This window comes from Typopeltis vanoorti, chromosome 12, assembly GCF_054136105.1.
Source record: "Typopeltis vanoorti isolate ZY-2024b chromosome 12, IOZ_Tvanoo_1.0, whole genome shotgun sequence".
Taxonomy (NCBI): domain Eukaryota; kingdom Metazoa; phylum Arthropoda; class Arachnida; order Uropygi; family Thelyphonidae; genus Typopeltis; species Typopeltis vanoorti.
The window spans coordinates 9269344-9290489 of NC_143560.1; the positions used below are offsets into that span (position 1 = coordinate 9269344).

A 21146-nucleotide genomic window follows, 5' to 3' on the forward strand; every position below is an offset into this window, starting at 1 on the left:
TACTATCAACAAGATTTACTCAAAATAACCACCATTAGCATCGATCACAGCTTCAATTCTGCTTCGGAACCTCGAACAAGCTGATGCTACAGTCTCCCTGGGAAGGGCCGCAAAAACTGTTTTAATTTTATCCATTAACTGGGCTTTTGTATTACTGGAAGTGCGATTGGTGTCTTTTTCAACTGCGCCCCATACAAAATAATCCATGGGGTTAAGGTCTGGGGAGTTTGGAGGCCAAACATTTGGACTGGTGAAGTCGTAGAAATTTTCAGACAACCATTTTTGACTTTTCCCAGAGGTGTGGCAAGGGGCCGAATCCTGCTGCCATACATACGGCCTACCATTGGCTACCCTTGTTATCCAGGGCTTGACTACAGTTAGCAACTCCACGAACAAAGCCCGAATTCCAATGCCAGGGTTCTTCAACACCTGTTCCTGCAGATTTGCGAGGAATTCTGCTGTACGAACGCAATCAGATCGTCTGCTAGGGATCTTTCTTCTTGCTACATCCTCGTAGTCACCATTGCAAGTCTCTAGTTCATGCCTGATTGTTTTTACTGTATTCAGGGAGCATTGGGCAGCAGTCGTAATATCCTTATTTTGATGGCGGGCACGAATCATCATGATACAAGTTATTCTCTTCCATGATTCAGGTGGGTTCCAGCTATCCATCCTTTCTGACATCTTGTATATGAATGAAGAAGGGTCCAAACTTTTAAATGAAGAGAAGTGTGTGTTAATACATGTAACTTACGGAAAAATATAATTAATTATAAATATGTCAAATTTATCCCGAACACCCTGTATATAAAATTGATGAAAATTGGGGGGGGGGGATCCTTAGCCCACCCATAGTACACAATGTACTATAGGTTTAGTAATAGCCTCTTGTGGGTAGTAACCACATTAAAAAAATAAATAAATAAACAATATGATGACGACTTAATACAACAACTCCAGCATACACTAAAGCATGCAACAAATTCAAAATGACAACAAATTCATATCTGACCTTGAACAGATCAAATGCAGAAACTCATCTCTGCAAATCCAATCAAGTGTAACTTCTGCTTTCACTGCTTTTTCACACAGATGGCTACAAGAACACCTAAAGACTATTATTATTCTACTCCAACTCCTGCATAAATTACATAAGCAAATTACCTCCTACATACCAGAAACAGTGCATTACATACAGAATCTTAAATAACCTAGATACATTCATCAAGAACAGAAATTTTTTTGGCATTTCCACGGTAGTAATCAAAAGTTGAACTCTAGAACAAACACCTATCACATCTACAATCTTTTTTTAGTAGGCTGGCAGCTACTACAACACATGGAAACAAGCATATTATTCTGGCTATTACAAAAAAAAAATCTGCTGTCACACTACTGACTGAATACCTGTCCTCTTAAAATTACGGACAAAATTATCAATATTCAATTCATGTTGTACTTTAATGGAATAATTTACAGCATAAAGAGAAATAATTAAACAAGTTTAAAAAAAAAATCAGCTAATGCCTTTTATTACTGTATAGAGAGCAGGTGACTCTATACAGTAATTAGAGACTGAGTGGGCAGTTCAATCTCCACTGGTAGCCAATCAGAGATAGCTGGCCAAAGGCTATCGCTAATTTAAGCAGCTGCAGTGAAGAGACAGCTCAATGAGTACTGCCAACTTGTGGTCCCTAACACTAGGATAATCTTTTTAATGTCTGAAATAGTGTGGGTTCTACATTCAATTTTCTTGAGTTTGCGGGACAACAAAAATGCGTTTATGGGAGAAAAAATCCGCTTGACGATGCAGAGATCAACTCGGGAAATAGTCAAAAAAAGGCTTAGAAAAAGTTCCTCTAGTTGGCAACTAGACTTGAACTTAAGTCTCTCTTTGGGTGGTTTAGCGCAGAGGAGTGCAAACATCACTTCCATTGAGCTACGCAGGCTCAGAACAAGTCTAACCGATTTAAACATTTCATTTCATTTCTGAGCAATAAATGCAAAATGTTATATTCAGGCAATGACAATCAAGGAAAGAAGGAGTAGCCACAGTATTCAACACTAAATATGAGGCTTATCTTCTTAAATGGCAGGCAGTCTCAAGTAGAGTAATGTGGGCAAATATGAGAATGGGGGAATTGGACAATGAGACTTATTTGTGCCTATGGTCCCACAGAAGGTTCTACTAATGTAGAAGTGGAGGAATTTTTTGAGGCTTTAGAGAAAGCAACTGACACAATGAAAAAGGTAAAGTTGGTCCTTGTTGGGGATCTAAATAGCAGAGAAGGAAATGACTGTCAGACATACAAAAATATTTTGGGAAAATTTGGAGAAAAGAGCAAAGCTAATAATAATGGCAAATATTTGTTAGATTTCAGCTCAGGACATGGACTGGTTATTACTAACACCATGTTCCAACATAAAAATGTGCACAAATTCACATGGAGAGAAGAAGCAAGGAATAAGAAAAGTCTTATTGACTATGTTATTGTTGATAGTGACGTTTCTCTCTGATGCAGGACAAATCCTCTGTACACCAGAGTGTACAGAGGATTTGAAATTGGAAGTGATGACTATTTAGTCTTGAGCAGGATAAAATTGAATTTCATATTGAAAAGAATAACATGTAAGTAAGTTTTAAAGCGAATAAAAGTTGAGCAGCTCTCAGATGTGAACTGTAGACTAAAATATACAAAGATTATTGAACAAAAAAATGAAAGAGTTTGAGTACAGGAACCAAAACTTGGAGATTCAGTAGCAAGCCTTGAAGAAAATCCTGATTGACTCACCCAGAGAGGCATGTGGTGAAGTTGTCTGCAAGGATAGAAAAATTAGAACTCCATGGTGGACACAGGAAGTTAAAGAGGCAGTGAAGGAAAAGAAGAAAGCATATCAAAAGTTCCTGGCAAATAAGTTAGCTTGTGCTCTTAGAGAATACAGAGACAAATGCAAGAAAGCTAAACACTGCGTAAAACTGGCTAAACAAAAGTCATGGGAGGACTTTGGCAAGAACATAGAAAATAAATATCAAGAAGGTGGCAAAATATTCTGAAGGTTGTTGAAGAAGCTCAGAAATGGGAGAAAAAGATATCCTTGAAGTATGGAGTAATTACTTCAAAAAAATTGCTAAATGAAACAAGCAGTGATAGCACAGTGATAAAAAAAACACTGACCAGACATGCAGCCAGGAATGCATATCCATGCTTGAAGTAGAAAAAGCCATCAAAAGCCTGAAATGTGGAAAGGCAGCAGGAGTAGATGATATTTGACCAGAAATGCTCAAGTATGGAGGTATAAAAAGTCTTACAGTGGCTACACTGCATAGTTCAGAAAGCCTGGGCAGAAGGACGAATTTCCGATGATTGGAGTAGAGCTCTCATAGTACCCATATATAAAAAGGGAAATAAAACTGAATGTGAGAATTACAGAGGTATTTCCCTACTGAGTGTTCCTGGCAAGATTTATGCAAGCATACTTGAGAAACGGTTGAGAAGCATTGTGGAAGAAAAGCTTGGTGAAGAACAAGCTGGATTCAGGTCAAATAGAGGCTGTCAGGATCAGATCTTCACTTTACCACAAATAGTTGAGAAAGCATGGTATATAACAAGGATCTGTATTTAAGTTTTGTCGATCTGGAAAAGGCATATGACAAAGTGCCAAGAGAGAAGCTATTCAATACGCTACAGTTATATGGTGTCAATGGGGCATTATATCAAGCAATACTTAGTCTTTATTTGAGTTGTAAGTCAGCAGTTAGAATTGAAGGAAGTACAGGAAGATGGTTTTATGTTAAATCTGGCGTCAGACAAGGATGTACATTATCCCCTATGTTATTGATTATCGATATGGATCACATTATGAAGGAAAGTGGTAATAAACATGATATCAGAATTGGAGATGTTAATGTCAGCTCTTTGCTTTATGCGGACAATGTTATATTTCTAAATAAATCCGCTACAAGTTCGCAAGATTCCCTGACTAAATTGAATAACTATTGTAATAGATATGGTATGAAGGTCAGCAATAAAAAGACAAAGAAAATAGGCAGAATCATTGAAAATGTCAACTGCATTGTGAACGGAGAACCTGTGGAACAAGTAAAACATTTCAGCTACTTAGGCATGATTTTTAGTGAAGATGGTAAATTGAATATGGAAATAGACAATAGAATCAACAAAGCTGGTATGGTAGGAAGTTAACTGAATAAATTTATATAGAATATGAGAGAAATTAGTCAGAACACTAAATTAGCTGTATACAAGACAGTGTTCAAACCAGCTGGGTCAGAAGTAAAATACTTGACCAAAGACTAGAGACCGCAGATATGAGAGTCCTGAGAAAGATTAGAGGTGTGAACAGATGGCATCAATGGCAATATCATATTAAAAACAAGGATATTAGGCAAGAACTTGACATTGTCAGCATCCAGGAATGTGTTAGCAGAGCTAATTTCAGGTGGTATGGTCACTTAAATAGAATGGGAGAGGAGAGATTAGCAAAGCAAGTGTTCTCTGCCAGGTTGGCAGAGAAACGACCCAGAGGGAGACCAAGATATAGGTGGATTGATACGGTACAAAGCGTCTTAAACGATAGAAATATAAGATCTGATAATGTTGGAGTCTTGACAAGTAACAGACTGATATTGTCGATAGGAAGTTAGTAATGATGTAAATTTTTCATGTAGTACTATCATATCCTGTACACCCCTTGAGGGTACATTTCAGGAATTTGATGATGATGATGACATTTAGAAGACATCCTTTTCTCAGCCATCATTTTGGGTTCATTATATAGAGACGTTTTTGCTATCTGGCCCCATAATTAAGACACATTAACCCATTACCTACTTTTTTATCTAATATAAACAATCTACATCCATAAATTAAATTTACTATGGAAATGGAAAAAAAGACAACAAATTGTCCTTTTTAGATATTCTGCTCCTCCAATTACTAACAGGTGAATTAATTACTTCCGTTTACTGAAAGCCTATATTCACTGGATGTTACAGCAATCAGCTGACCATCCATCACAGAAGACTAGAATTATAAAAACTTTATTGCAACGTGCTCATGCTATTTGCTCTACACCTCAACTATTACAGTAAGAACTCTTAAACATCACATGATATATGAAACTCAATGGCTTCTCAGAAAGGACCACAGAATAACTTTTTAATTCCTGTAGTCCTAGCTCAAATAAGAAGGAAACAGTACACTGAGTTCAAGTTGAGTTCAATGACACCTAACACAGAGAGTCAGGGAAACTAAATTATAAAGGGAGGAATGGTGAGAATGTGAGTGTAAGAGTGAGAATGTTACATAACTGTGTTAATGATGTGAATGGGCTTTATTATGGAATGGGCTTTATATTTGTATTCTTTATATTTGTCAAACGTGTGCAAAGATGTGCAACTTGAAGAATAGAGATCTTCAAGTTGTCCAACTGTGTCATGCAGACTGCAGACTGCAGACAACAGTATGCAAAAGAACCTGAAGGTAGATTATTATGTCTGTACACAAATGCTAGGAGTATCAGAAACAAACAGATACTGTTGCCTTGGTCAATATGCTGGGACCTCAGATTGTAGGTATTAGTAAGACCTGGTTATCAGAATCAGACATACTAACCGGTATTGAGTGTAAAGGGTACACTATTTTTAGGAAGGATACAGAGGATAGGAAAGAAGGGGACGTGTTACTAATGATATTGGATGACTTGAATCCATTTAGAGTTTAAACCTATGAATGTAGTAATACAATACTACTAACAATATTTCATGTGGTAGTGAGTTTGAAGCCAGCTGGTGTGAGGTGGAATCTAACAAGACAAATTACATAGTGGGGTGTTGTTACAGACCTGGTGGATCGGTTGCTGGTGATGAAGAAATGCATCACCAAATAGAAAAAGTGAGCGCAAAAAGAGTAATCATAATGGGAGACTTTAATTATCCAAATACTGATTGGGTAGCAGCAGAATCTCATGAGAAGAATAAAAATGAATTTATTGAGATGTTGCAGGACAACTTCCTCAAGCAGCATGTGATAGAAGAAACTCAAGGTCAAAGAGTGTTAGATTTGATTATAGTGTCAGAGGGCGTTTTAGTTAAAGATGTAACTATTCTGCCTCTGGTTGGTAACAGCGATCATGCAGTACTCAGTTAGGAAGTGACTAAGTGTATGAATGTTCCATTCAGAAAAGTTTTTGGAAGTTTTTCCACTTTTTTATGCTGTAAATTAAAGACACCAAGACATTATTTACCTGGCTTAATCCTTTATCCAAGTGTAAGCAAACAAAGTTTGCGCTTGAAGTATTTTCAGGACTGGGGCAACTTGTATATAGAAGCTAATGACTTCACATCACTTGCCTTAGTATCCCATAATGCAAAGCATATATCCTTGCAGACATATATAATGCATAGCACATATCCTTGCAGACATGTATAATACATAGCATTATATGACTTCATCCATGCGGTAAGCCTAGTGGCTTTGTGCTTCACAACCATATGCCTGGGGAAGGAGTGTCCTAGGTTCGATTCCCATTGCCGACGTGAGGAGCTAAAGGATCTTCTTCAGCCATAGCCAAGTTAGCCGGTCTTGGGAGTGAACCGCAGGGTTTTTTCTGCCAGTTTATCTGGGGTGTTTCTTCCCGCAAGCAGGCAAAAACCAGCCCCGTGAACACACAGGGATACAGCCAGGAATACTTAGAGGCATAGAGGTGACCATCCTATCCTCGTACGTTGGTTACGAAAACCAAGCATGCTTGGAAGTTTGTGGGCCTTAAAGGCCTGTTAAAGCCATTGGGATAGGATTATATGACTTCACATCACTTACCTTAGTATCCCATAATGCATAGCACATATCCTTGTATAATGCAAAGCACATATCCTTGCAGACATGTATAATGCATTGCATTATACATGTCTCTCGGGGGACCCTGTAACTCCTAGAGAGCGCGTACCCTGGGTGGCAGATAGGGGAGCCCACTGTGTGTGTGTGTGTGTGTGTGTGTGGTGGGTTGGTCCGAATATACTGAATAAGGACTCATGGACCAACAGGGCCATAAAGGGCAATCATCTTGATTGTAAAGGAAGCAGCACTCCCATGGACCCCTAGCTGGATCTATCCTCTCCTTCTTCTACTTTGAGGAAGATCCACTTACTTTAATCTTTCCTATAAGGCCTTATCAGCCAACTCTTCTTATTTAATGACCCTTATGCTATTAGAGTACTCGAGGGCCATGGGGTCTTTTCATTCCTGGCCTTACAACTATGCCTCTCTATAAACATTACTATAATTCTTCTATAATCTACTCTTTCCCCTTCAATATACCCAATTCCTCCTATGGGTTTAAATTCGGAAGAAGACTAGTTCAGAAACCTTAAGGTAGCAGCCCTACCACTGAACTATTCCATCGTCAGGCTAGTCCCCTGACATGGAGAACATAATCCTACTTGTAAGCTGACAGAAAAAAGATAATCGGATTGAATCTATGGGAAACGACCCTGGAATGGAAAAGGTAAAACAAAAATGGAAACGACAAAATATAATACACATAGCAAACTGGAATGTAAGAGGAATAGCATATAAAGAAATAGAATTAGACCAGTTATTAAATAAAAGAAATTTTAAAATAGCAGTAATCACTGAAACAAAAAAGAAATTAAAAGGAACTATGAAAACTGAAAATTTTAATGTGATATACAGTGGAGTCGACAGAGACCAAAGAGCACAAGCAGGAGTCATGATTTGGATTCATAACTCCCTTTCAAAATAGTTAAAACATTATAAATTATGGAATGAAAGAATAATAGAAGCTAGAATAAAAATAGATAGAGGCTATTTAACAATAATTGGTTTATATGCCCCAAAAGAAGGAAGAGAACAGGATAATATAATCAGCTACAAAACATATATAATAAAATAAATAAAAATGATTACATAATTTTAGCAGGAGACTTAAATGCAAGAATTGGAAACACAAAAATTAATAATAATATAGGAATACATGAAGAACACACTCTAAACAGAAATGGTAAAAAATTTATTGATATGGTAAAAAAATTTAAGAAATGGTAAAAAATTTTATATAAATCATCTTCTAAATTAGAAACAAATTTATTTTGTTTCTAATTTAATTAGAAACAAATTAGAAAAAAATAACCTAAAAATAACAAATTCCTTCTATAAACATAAAGACATACATAAATATACTTGGGCAGCAAGAGGATGGAAATCAATATTAAATTACGTCATATTAAATGAAAAGACATCAAAATTTTCACTAGATGTTACAGCTCACAGAGGATATGAAATAAGCAGTGACCACTTCTTTGTTAAAATAAAATTAAGATTATCACCTAAATGGCTACAAGTAACAAGAACAGAAAGAAAAATTGAAACATTTGTTTATAAAACTAGACTATTGCATGACACAAATGTACAATGGCTATATGAACAAAGAATTAACCAATATCTAGATAAAATAAAACAAAATGAAGAAATAGAAATAGAATGGCTTAATATAAAAACGATACTAAATGCAGCAGCAAATGAAAGCTTAGGAAAGACCAAAAAATTCAATAAAAGTAAAAAACTGAAGATCTGGGATGATACAATCAAAGAAATAATCAAAAAGAAAAAAGAAGCCTATCACAAATGGTTAAGCAGTAAAAGATTAGAAGATGAAATAGAATATAAAAGAATAAGAGCCATAGCTAAAAGAGAAGTCAGAAAAAGACAGAGAATCATGGAATAAATTTGTTTCTAATTTAGAACATGATTTATATAAAATAAGACCCAATGTATATAAGATTTTGAAACACTTAAATGCAGATACCAAAGAAAGCATAAAATTAAACACTGAATTGAAATTAGAAGAATTTCTAAATTACTACACAGAACTGTGGACAGACAAATATTTTAAAAAAGACAACTGGCAAACAATTAACGAAAATGAAAAGGAAATAACTGAAGAAGAATTAGAAATCAGCCTGAAAGAAACAAGAAACGGAAAATCACCTGGAGAAGATAAGCTAGGTTCAGAACTATATAAATATGCAGGAACAAGATTCAAAGAAAGACTCTTATTATTTTTAAATAAAATTTACTCAACTGGTATTCCCCCCAACAGAATGGAAAAAAGCAATTGTGATTCCTATCTTTAAGAAAGGTAATAGAGATGATCCTAAAAACTATAGAGGTATCAGTATACTGAATTCCTGTTACAAAATATATAGCAGAATCTTAAATAACAAACTAATGAAATATTCCGAAAACTTTATTCTAGAAGTACAGAATGGATTTAGAAAAGGATGATCATGTATAGACCCGGCCTTTTGCCTAAAATTAATAATAGAGAAAAGAAGAGAATATAATTTAGAAACACATATTGCATTTATTGACTTTGAAAAAGCATTTGACAAAGTTAAAAGAAACATATTATTTAACATATTAAAAGAAAGACAAATACCAAATAATATCCTAAAAGCTATCACAAGTATATATGAAAATAATCAAATACAAATAAGATTAAATCACGAGCTATCATATACAAGAGAGATAAACCAAGGGGTCCAACAGGGATGTCCCCGCTCAGCAACTCTTTTTAATATCTACTTAAATGAAATAATAATAAAATGGAATAAAAATTTACATCAAGGAATTAAACTTTCTCCTACAGTTAACTTAAACACTCTCCTCTTTGCCGATGACCAAATAATAATTACAAATTCTGAAGATAACTTACAGAAAGCTATTTTAAATCTAAATGAGATATCCAAAGATTATTGTATGATAATATCAATGGAAAAATCAAAAACTATGGCCTTAAAGAACAAGATCCAGCAAGAACTAAAATAGTAATAGATAACAAGATCTTAGAACAGGTGAATTCATTTAACTACCTAGGGTGTATGATCACATATGAAAATGAAAACGATATAAACGATAAAAAGATATAAATTGCAAAATATTTAAAAATAACAGGTGTAATTAACTCTATATTTAAACCAAACCTAGTTCAAAAACAAACCAGGCTAAAAGTATACAATACATTAGCCCTACCAGTCTTAATGTATGGAAGCGAAATCTGGACAATAAAACAAAAAGACAAACAAAGATTAACAACAGCAGAAATGAAGTTTATGAGAAAAACTGCAAAGTATACCCTATTTGATCACAAAAGAAACAAAGATATTATGAAAGAATTAAACCAAGATCCAGTAATAGAAAAAATTAAAAAATATAAACATAAATGGATGGAACACGTTCAAAGAATGAAAACAGAAAGATTACCAAAACAAGCCTTAAAGTACAGGCCATTAGGAAAAAGAAAACCAGGACGTCCTCTAAAACGATTCAACGATGACTTCTAAGGCCGGAACAGGCCATGCTAGGCCTAAATCCTTGATAATACGGATGATGATGATGATGATTATACATGCCTGCAAGTACTATGTGCTTTGCATTATACAAGGATATGTGCTATGCATTATGAGATACTAAGGCAAGTGATGTGAGGTCATTAGCTTCTATATACTAGTTGCCCCAGTCCTGAAAATAATTCAGGCACAAATTTTGTTTGCTTACCCTTGAATAAAGGATTAAGCCAGGTATATAATTTCTTGGTATCTTTAATTCATTCAGAAAAGGTTACATGCTGAACTACAAAGCAGGAAATTATGACCAACTGAGGAGCATAATGAGTTCAGTAGAATGGGATTGGTTGCTGGGTGTGAAGAATATCGACAGTGCATGGGAAGTATTTAAACAATACTTAAATGATGCAATATCAGAATGTGTCCTGAGAGTATGAAGAATAAATAGGGTAGGAGTCAAATGAATGTGTAATCTTATTAAGCAAGAGATTCGTAAGAAAAGGATGATGTGGAAGGAATAACGTGTGCATAAGGATGATGTCCATTATGAAAATTATAAGCGGCTGACTAGAGTAGTCACAACTGTTGTACAGAAAGCAAAGTCTGAGTATGAAAAGAAACTGGCTCTGCATGCTAAAGACAACCCACAAGAATTCTATCGATATGCTGCAAGTAAAAGATGAATAACTATTCTAAATGCAGAATGAAAATGGAAGAATAACTATTCTAAATGCAGATAGTGTGAGGGTTACAGATGCAGAAGTTGTTGACTAATGAGTGCCCATTTTGTTAAAAGCAATCAGCCTGGTGTATACAACATTGAGCTCACTGCTACCTCTTCATTGGATGAAGAAACTTAGGTGTATGAGGATGAGTTACAGCTGTTGCACAAACTGAATAAGTATTCAGCAATAATATCGGCACTTGTGCTAAAAGCATGTTCAGTTGAACTGGCTATTCCTTTGACCAGGCTGTTTAATGAGTCTCAGAACAGGGAAGATTCTGCAGGAATGGAAAGAATGTATGGTAATTCCATTGCAAGAGGGTGGTGCAAAGACTGATGTATCCAATTATCAACCAATTAGTATTTCAGGAGTGGTGGTGAAGATTTTGGGCAAATTGGTTAGGACTCACATTCAGAAATGGGTTGACAGTGAATCTGTACTTTACAATAAGCAACATGGATTTATTAAGGAATGTCATATTTTAGCCTTGTTCACAACAATGTTACCATTGAACAAGACAAGAGGAATTGATACATCATGATACTTTTGGATTTTGCTAAGGCTTGCAAAGGCCAGCAGCATTTCCTCCTAATACTAGAGTGATGTGATTTTTTGATGCTTTAAAACCTGGCACCAAAGATTCTTCTTTCACAATGCAAGTTCTTGCAGTCATTGTTTCCAAAAAAAGCCCATTTCATCAACATTAAAAATCTGCAATGACAAATAATTTCCTTCTTTAATTATTTCTCCTAATTTTTCTGGATAAGATTTTACAGCCTCACCTTGTAATTTAATGTTATGCCAACCAGTTAGCTTTTTATAGCAGTCACACCACCCACTACTTGCAGCGAAAGTCTTTTTGCAGTCATCCCCTTTTTGGTCTTTCAGCATTTTAAAAAAAGCTAATGCTTTAGTACAAATCGTTGATAGGTAATAGGCATGTTTAATCACTGAATTTGGTCACTTATCCAAGCAGTTAACAGTTTTTCCATATGAGGAATTATACTCATTGTTTCTTTATTATGCAAACATGTATACTGCATACATTGAGAATTTTTTACTTATTTCAAATAATTTTCTTTGTCCTTTAAAATGGTGCAAACTGTAGAAACAGCAAGAGAAAATTTCTCAGAAAGAGCTTTAACAGTGCCACCCATTTGATGGCTGGTAATAATTTCATATTTTTTCTCTAACGTAATTGCTTATCTTTGTTTCTTTTGCTCATTTTCTGGTTTTGCAGTGTTACTTCTTTTGACATTGTTGGAAAAGTGAAAGGGTTCTAGTTAAAAAGAAAACAAAATAATAAAAAAACAGGTGTAATTGAAGAAAACTAGGAATAACACATTCACATCGCCAAAGCTCGTGAGTGACTGAAGTTCGTTCTAACTGATCATTACATACTACGTAATTCCCTGTATACACTCCTAATTCCAATCCAAAAAATTTGTAAAGTGAGAATCACCTGTTTATATACATATATAGTGGTTGCTTAAGGGTTAAAGCCAGATAACAGAGAGGAGACCTCCACATAGCCTTTAAGGAATGCAGAGAGGCAAATTGGACTTTTGACCTTTTGTGCAATCCTCACCCTCACAAAGCATGCAGAAGGTATCTGCTGGATGCTAAATGAATAAGGATAGGCTGGAATTGGAACTTAGTTGAACAAATTGGTTTAAACCAAAAATAAACATAATGAGATTTCAAGCTGGCTGGCAGGTGAGAAAGAACTGCACAAATAGAAGAAATAACCATGGACAATGCTATCTCGCATGCTTTAGCTGATTACTTAATAGAGTATTTGGTAAGCCAATTTTTTAACAACATTTTTTCTCAACCTCATATCTGGCTACATTTTGTTGATATATTTGCAGTTGGGTCTCACTCTGAAACAGAATCACTTTTAGATAGAATAAATTTCTTATACATCTGCATCAAGTTCATTATTGACTGGGAATCTACAACTCTACAGGCAATATGAATTTGCCATATACAAGAAGCCTTCCTTCACTGGCAGATATATCCACTCAGCTTTACATCATCATCTTCACAGAACAGGTCTTATTAGAAGTCTTGTACACAAAGCATGTACAATTTGGTTTCTGGATGCCCTTCTATCAGAAGAATTAAATAAAATAGAAATTACTTTGTTATCTAATGGATATAAAGAAACCACTTTCCATAAAATAACTGATAATTATCATCCTTTAGCCAGACTACAATCCAACATTAAAAGTATTTTTTTTATTTGATTTTATGGCGCAAAGACATCAACGGTCATACTGAGCCAGGACACAGCAGTACGTATATTAACTGGTTAGTAGGACAATCACAAGCATCCATGCCCTTAGTGGGATTCAAATCTGCAGCCTCTTGATTGGAGCAACCAGGCCAGCATGTTAAGAGGATTTCCATACTCTACCTTAAAGGGATTTCTAAACAACTCACAAGGATTCTCCACAAATACAATCTGTACACTACTTTCAAATCAGCATGGAAGTTATCTCCTTTCCTACTATAAACTGCCTCCACCATTTTTATTTGGTGTCTATCAAGTACTCTGTTCATATCCACTTTGCTATGTTGGCCAGGCTGGCCATTCTGCTGGGATCAGAATTGAAGACCACCAATATTACATAAGATTTCTAGAATCTGAGAGTTCCGATCTTGCTTCCTATGCGATTGACACTAGACATAAAGCTCAATGGGATCTATTCCTTCACCTGATTTCTTTATATTCATTAGCCTCTATATACAAGTAACCCAATCATGAAGATACTTCATGCAGAAACATTGTTTGCAAGATACTTCATGCTGACATTTGGATAATGAATTAAACCAATAATATAATTTCTTGGCATCTTTCATTTCTAGACCACATGCCTATCTGTATTGGGAAGTAATCACCATAAATTGTTCATAATTTAAACATTTTTTTTATTATTATTATGTTTTTAAATTACACAACCACACCTGGCCAAGTTCCATGGAACTTCAACAGCATTGTCTCCTGTTCATTCAGTTGTGACTAAGACAAGTGAAAGTATGACTCATGCTGTCTGGCTCATTCTTGTATTAATATTTTGAATGTTGTAACCAATTCTTTTGTTCTCTCTCTCTCCCTCCTTGAATGATACCCATGTTACAGTGAGCAAAATATATCATCATCATACGTATCAAGGATTTAGGCCTAGTATGGCCTGTTCCGGCCTTAAAAGTCATCGTTGAATCGTTTAAGAGGACATCCTGGTTTTCTTTTTCCTAATGGCTTGTACTTTAAGGCTTGTTTTGGTAATCTTTCTGTTTTCATTCTTTGAACGTGTTCCATCCATTTATGTTTATATTTTTTAATTTTTTCAATTACTGGTTCTTGGTTTAATTCTTTCATAATATCTTCGTTTCTTTTGTGAACAAATAGGGTATACTTTGCAGTTTTTCTCATAAACTTCATTTCTGCTGTTGTTAATCTTTGTTTGTCTTTTTGTTTTATTGTCCAGATTTCGCTTCCATACATTGTATACTTTTAGCCTGGTTTGTTTTTGAACTAGGTTTGGTTTAAATATAGAGTTAATTACTCCTGTTATTTTTAAATATTTTGCAATTTTTATGTTTATATCTTTTTCATTTTCATAAGTGATCATACATCCTAGGTAGTTAAATGAATTCACCTGTTCTAAGATCTTGTTATCTAATACTATTTTAGTTCTTGCTGGATCTTGTCCTTTAAAGGCCATAGTTTTTGATTTTTCCGTTGATATTATCATATCATAATCTTTGGATATCTCATTTAGATTTAAAATAGCTTTCTGTAAGTTATCTTCAGAATTTGTAATTATTATTTGGTCGTCTGCAAAGAGGAGAGTGTTTAAGTTAACTGTAGGTGAAAGTTTAATTCCTTGATGTAAATTTTTACTCCATTTTATTATTATTTCATTTAAGTAGATATTAAAAAGAGTTGCTGAGAGGGGACATCCCTGTCGGACCCCTTGGTTTATCTCTCTTGTATATGATAGCTCGTGATTTAATCTGACAGCTTTTAGGATATTATTTGGTATTTGTCTTTCTTTTAATATGTTAAATAATATGTTTCTTTTAACTTTGTCAAATGCTTTTTCAAAGTCAATAAATGCAATATGTGTTTCTATATTATATTCTCTTCTTTTCTCTATTATTAATTTTAGGCAGAGGGCTTTAGGCAAAATATATAGGAACTGTTAATAAATTCTGATTTCATTGCACATATAAATGTGTAAAATCATTTTTTTAAAAGTATCATTATATCTGCTACATATTGCTATAAAACATGTAGTTGGTGAAGTGAGCACTCAATATTTGAAATATTGTGAGGGATAATTGTAAAATTCTTTTGGGTTGCCTTTTGCCTGTGCAACCAATTTCTTTTCATACTCTAACTCAGCTTTCCATATGATACTTTTAACATTTCTGGCCTGCATTTCATAACTGCTCTCACTTTTATTCTCATGATATTCTTTCCATGTCTTCTTACAGATTTCTTGAAATGATGCTTAATAAGATGACACATTCATTTCACTCCCATCCTATTTGTTCTTCAAACTCCAGGGATACATCGAGATACTGTATTGTTTAAGCATCATTTCAAAGCTTCCCTTTCACTTCAATTAAGTACTTGCTCACTTCTGAATACAATCAAGCATTCTGGGAGGTCTTAGAAGCAGTATCCCAAATGTGGGAAGAGTATTCCAATGTCAGGTGTCCGAAGTGCGGTCTGCCAGTCCAGAATTGCCATAATAATAGTAGCAAATATTATGTTCTCTAAGGCAGATGTTAACAGTTCTTCCTGTCTGTCCATAGTAGGCCAAGTCATAGTCACATGGAACTTCATACACTCCAGGATATGCCAGGAATGAAGGTTTATCCTGACGAGAGAAGATCAGAGTTGCTAATTTGACATGCAGTGCAAAGGTTATATTTTATTACTTTAGCTATCTTTTCAGATATATCTCGGACATAGAGAATAGGAATAGTAGTGTTTTGTTCTTGAGTGTTTAAGGAGAGAGAGAAGTAAGAGTATCATGTAATATTTTACCTATTTTGTAGGAGCTGTAGCCATTGGGCAGGAAAGTATGGCAAAGATATTCAAGTTCAGTGGAAAGATTCTGTATCATTAGAACAAATAGCCCTAGCCCTATATATAAATGTTTTAAGAATACCATACTGTTGAGCTGGATGATGATACGACTGTTTATGTAGATATCTTCCTGTGTGTGTTGTTTTTTTATAAATGGAAAAAGATAGTGAATCTGAAAGCTGGGTGACTAATGTGTCAAGAAAAGGCAACAAATGGCAAACACATCATGAACAAAGCGTAACCACACTAAGGGGCTTGCAGGTAGCTGGGGTAAGTAACATTTTCAAGTGTTCCATGTAAAAGTTAGCTAAGGGGGGAGGAACACACACACACACATAGTAGAACCATTAGTCTGTTTGTCCTTAAAAACATAGGCACAATGGTTAGTTTCGATGTCATGTCTTTATTTACTAATGTACTACTAATAGACACTCTAGAATTGATAGTCTAAATTCTCCTTGATATCTTTGTATTATTCAAATTTAGTACGCACAGAAGTCACTTTACATGGCAAGGAAAAATTGACAGACTAATGGTACTGTTATGGATCCTCCCCACCTCTTATATCCCTTTAGCTAACTTTTACATGGAACACTTCAAAACAAAATACTTATTCAGACGTAGGTTTCTGTGGTTAAGCAGTTCTGTAGGTAGTTTTCAGTACTGATACCACATATTAATATAAAGAGTTTATTAAAAATAAATAATAAAAAACCTGACAAGTTTCATGTATCATAAGGCTTACATCATCAGGGATAGTGGTATATAAACGTTTTACACAATAAAAGTTTATTAACAATTAATTAGACCACAACTGTTAAATAATTGAGAATCCAGAATACAAATGATATATTCGTTACTGTATGCGTGTTGGAACATTGTAGTTGTTATCACATTCTGTGGTTCACGTGTGCTATATCCTAGGTCCATGGCAGTTAAATTTTTGGTGAAGGCACACTTGCAAAATCATGCCTTGATTTTTTTATTGTACTGTGTAGGAATCCTAAGCATTTGTGCAGCTTCTTTAAATTTTCTTGCAAAACAGTTATTATAAATATATGACATGTTTGTCTGTTGCTAGAGTACTTGATGGCTAGTAGTGGCTGTGTGGAATGCTAAACTTGATTTGTGCTCCCTTCTTTTTTCAATGTCTTTTACATGTTCAGATATACAGATCTCTTCCGACCTTCCCGTCTGGTCTACATAACAAATGCCACAAGAGCAATGAATCTCATAGACGCCTGGTTTTTTCCATGGGGTGGTGTGGTGGTTTTGGTGGATGTAGGAATCCTGATATTTTTTGTAAAGGTAGAAAAGCCACTTTTGTGCTGCACTTGCAGAGCAACATATTCACTTTGTCTGTGATTTTTTTTGATGTACGGCAGCATGATTGTATTCTTGAAATCTTGTTTAAGTAAGGGAGCTGCAGGAGCCTGTATTAAGAATTTTTTTGATCATCTTGGGTTCAAAAGCCATTAAGTACAAGGTTCTGTGCCAGATAGTGTAATTCTTCATTTTTTAAATTTTAATCAGTGTGTTAGATATACTGTATGTCCGATCTCGCAAAGTTTTAATTGTGCCTATTTTTTGCAATGGATGATGGTGTGAAACGGCATATAAAAATCTTCCTGTTGCGGTGTTTTCTGTATACGAAGAAGGATAACCTTTTTTCCTCTTTTTGGTGCGTAAAAGCATTTACTAAAATAAAAAGCCAAAAGGCTTCACGTCGGCAATGCAAAATTTATAAAAATCAAGTGGATATTAAATCCAGCATTATTTCAAAGATGAATACAAAAACTATAAAAGTTTTGTATGAAATTTGACCAGAGAGCTGTATTCGGCTTTGAATTTTGCAGTGCCAAAGTGAAGAATTTTACTTCTTTATTTTAGTAAATACTTTTACATACCGACCGAGAGTTCACTTACGAAAAATATACCTCTTCGATGTTTCAAGTTCCTTAGTGAGAGTTTTTGCTCTCTTAAGGTTTCTGCCTGGTCTCTGACAAAAACCAATCAGGTTGAAACAGCTGTCAGGCCAGTGAAACTTTATCAAAATGGACCAATAGGAAGCAAATATATGGATGCTGCCATAGCAGGCATGTCTCCTATAAGGTCCAGCTAGGGCAACTCGTAAATACCGGTGAGTATTGCATAAGCTCTATGGTAAAATTTCATATGAAACGTTTATAGTTTCTGTATTTGGCTTTGAAATAATGCTGGATTTAATATCCACTTGATTTTTATAAATTTTGCATTGCTGAAGTGAAGCCTTTTGGCTCTTTATTTTAGTAAATATTTAACCTGTTTTTATCTTCGACTTTTCAACTACCAATTCAACAAAATACACATTTAATATATCTCTCTATATAAAAATGTACAGTGAATTTTTGAACTATATGAAATTTTCTTGGTTATATAAAATCAGAAATATTTTATATAACCAGTATATTAGCAGTTCTATCTTACTCGTTACTTTTAAATAAGTAATATGACTTAAAAACTGATTTGCATAACAAATAAGGTTACCTTATTTTCAATAACTTCTCTACTTCAGGAAGATCTTTCACAAATTCAATATGTGACTCTATGAGTTCACAAATTCTTGTCATGATTTGAAAATTTAAATCCATTGGTGATTTTAGTGGTGAGCAAATGGCATCCACTCCATCATAATAGCACTACAAAAGTGAATTATTTCATTATGAATAATTAACTAACTAAATATATTACTTTAAATTACATTTCTTCAACAAAAGCAATTGCACTTTTTTTTTCTTTTTTTTTTTTTTGTGGTTTCCTCCCACCAGAGGTTTATTTGTAAACTTATAGTACATTTGTACTGTGGGTGGGGAATGGTTTTTCCCTCCATTTTTGATTTATATATACAGTGGAACCTCAGTTGTCGAACATAATTCGTTCCTAAAGACTGTTCAGAAACCAATTCGTTTGAAAATCGAAACCATTTTCCCATAAGAATTAATGTAAAACGGATTAATCCATTCCCGAAACCCAGATGATTGTTTATTTAAACCTTTACAACAGTACTTCATGCATAAGATCGTATACAAACATAATGAAAATGCATAAAATCTTACATAAAAAGAATAAACACAATAAATAGATAAAATATAGACGAAAATTTAACTTCATCTATATCTTACTGACCAGAAGGAGGTGAGTCCCCTTCCATAAAAACATCAGGTTACTGTCCTTCTGGGATTTTTTTCTCTTTCCCTTTTCTGTCTCTTGGCACAACTTGACTCTGCTTGAGACACACTGGGCTTCTGTCTCACAAAAAACCTGTCCAATGAGATTTGTTTTTGCCTGCGTTTTAAAATGTTTCTGAAGTGAGACATGCCACTCTCATTGAAAAGGTTTATGATGTGGTTTGCTACAGCTTCGTGAGGTTGATATCTTTCCACAAAACCTTGCACCTCACCCTATTTCGCACATATTTCTTTGATGAAAGAACTAGGAACATCTTCAATCCCTTCCTCTGTGTCTGAAGACATTTCCTCCACCTCCATCTTTTGCTGCTCCTTCTGAAGGTGTTCCAGTTCTTCTGTGGTGAGTTCATTCCTGTGATCCTCCACTAACTCCTCCACATCAGCATTGTCAACTTCCAAGCCCATGCTTTTGCCCAGAGACACAATATCATCAACAAGAGCAACATGCTCAGCCTCAATGTCGCTGTCTGCTACACAGTCTGGCCACAATTTCCTCCAGGCCGAGTTCATGGTCCTATAAGTCACTTGTGCCCAGGCTTTGTCAAGGATACTTAAGCAATGGAGGATGTTGAAGTGATTTTTTCAGAATTCTCTGAGTGTTAATTCTGTGTCAGAGGTCACTTCAAAACACCTTTGAAACAGTGCTTGGTGTAGAGTTTCTTAAAGTTCAAAATGACCTGCTGGTCCATGGGCTGAATTAGAGAAGTGTGTTAGGGTGCAAGAACTTCACTGTAATAAAATCAGACTCCTCCACTAACTCGTCCTCCAAGCCTGGAGGGTAAACAGGAGCATTGTCCATCACAAGAAGGCATCTCATTGGCAAATTTTTTTCTTGAAGATATTTTCTCACACTTGGGACAAAGACTTCATGGATCCACTCAATAAACAATTGCCTGGTTACCCAAGCCCTACTATTAGCCCTCCACATAACAGGCAATTTACTTTTCATCACGTTATTTTTCTTAAACACCCTCGGATTCTCAGAGTGGTACACAAGCAATGGCTTGACCTTGAAGTCCCCACTTGCGTTTCCACATAGCAAAAGAGTCAGGCCTATTCTTCATTGACTTGTATCCTGGCAATGCTTTCTCCTCCTGAGTGATGTAAGTCCTTTTTGGCAATTTTTCCAAAATAGACCAGATTCATCACAGTTGAACACTCGTTGGATAAGAAAACCCTCAGCCTTTACATAATCACTAAATTCTTGCACATATTTCTCAGCAGCTTCTTGGTTCGAATTCACAGCCTCTCCTTGCCTAACCACACTATGTATGCCGCTTCTCCTCTTAAATTTCTCGATCCACCCTCTACTAGCTTTGAACACATCAGTATCAGCACTCGTACCAGGGTTTTTTTCAACAGGTCATCATGTAATTGCCTTGCTTTTTCACAAATTATAGCCTCAGAAACACTATCACCAGCTAACTGTTTCTTGTTTATCCAAATCAGCAACAATTTTTCCACTTCTTCAATCGTCTACGATCTTTGTTTAGTAAGAACTTTCACTCCTCTTGCAACATCAGCTCTCTTGATCGCCTCTTTATTTTTGAGTATTGTACATATCGTTGATTTCGCCATACCGAACTGCAAAGCAAGATTCGAGACACGAATGCCATTTTCATGTTTAGATACGATTTCTTTTTTCATCTCTATCTATATTTTCATTCTCGTGGTTCTAACAACTTTTCTTTTGGCTTTGCTGC

The 21146-nt window shown here is 35.2% G+C and overlaps 1 protein-coding gene across 2 annotated transcripts in view; it reads right to left on the minus strand.

The window, feature by feature from the left end:
* The window catches only part of LOC150100573 (recQ-like DNA helicase Blm), a 317833-nt gene that overhangs the window by 192070 nt on the left and 104617 nt on the right, over nucleotides 1-21146 (minus strand). For both annotated transcript variants that reach the window (XM_090401345.1, XM_090401343.1), the window contains one exon: nucleotides 18743-18894. In XM_090401345.1, the coding sequence (XP_090257471.1) occupies nucleotides 18743-18894 (152 nt within the window). The remainder of the gene's footprint in view (nucleotides 1-18742; nucleotides 18895-21146) is intronic.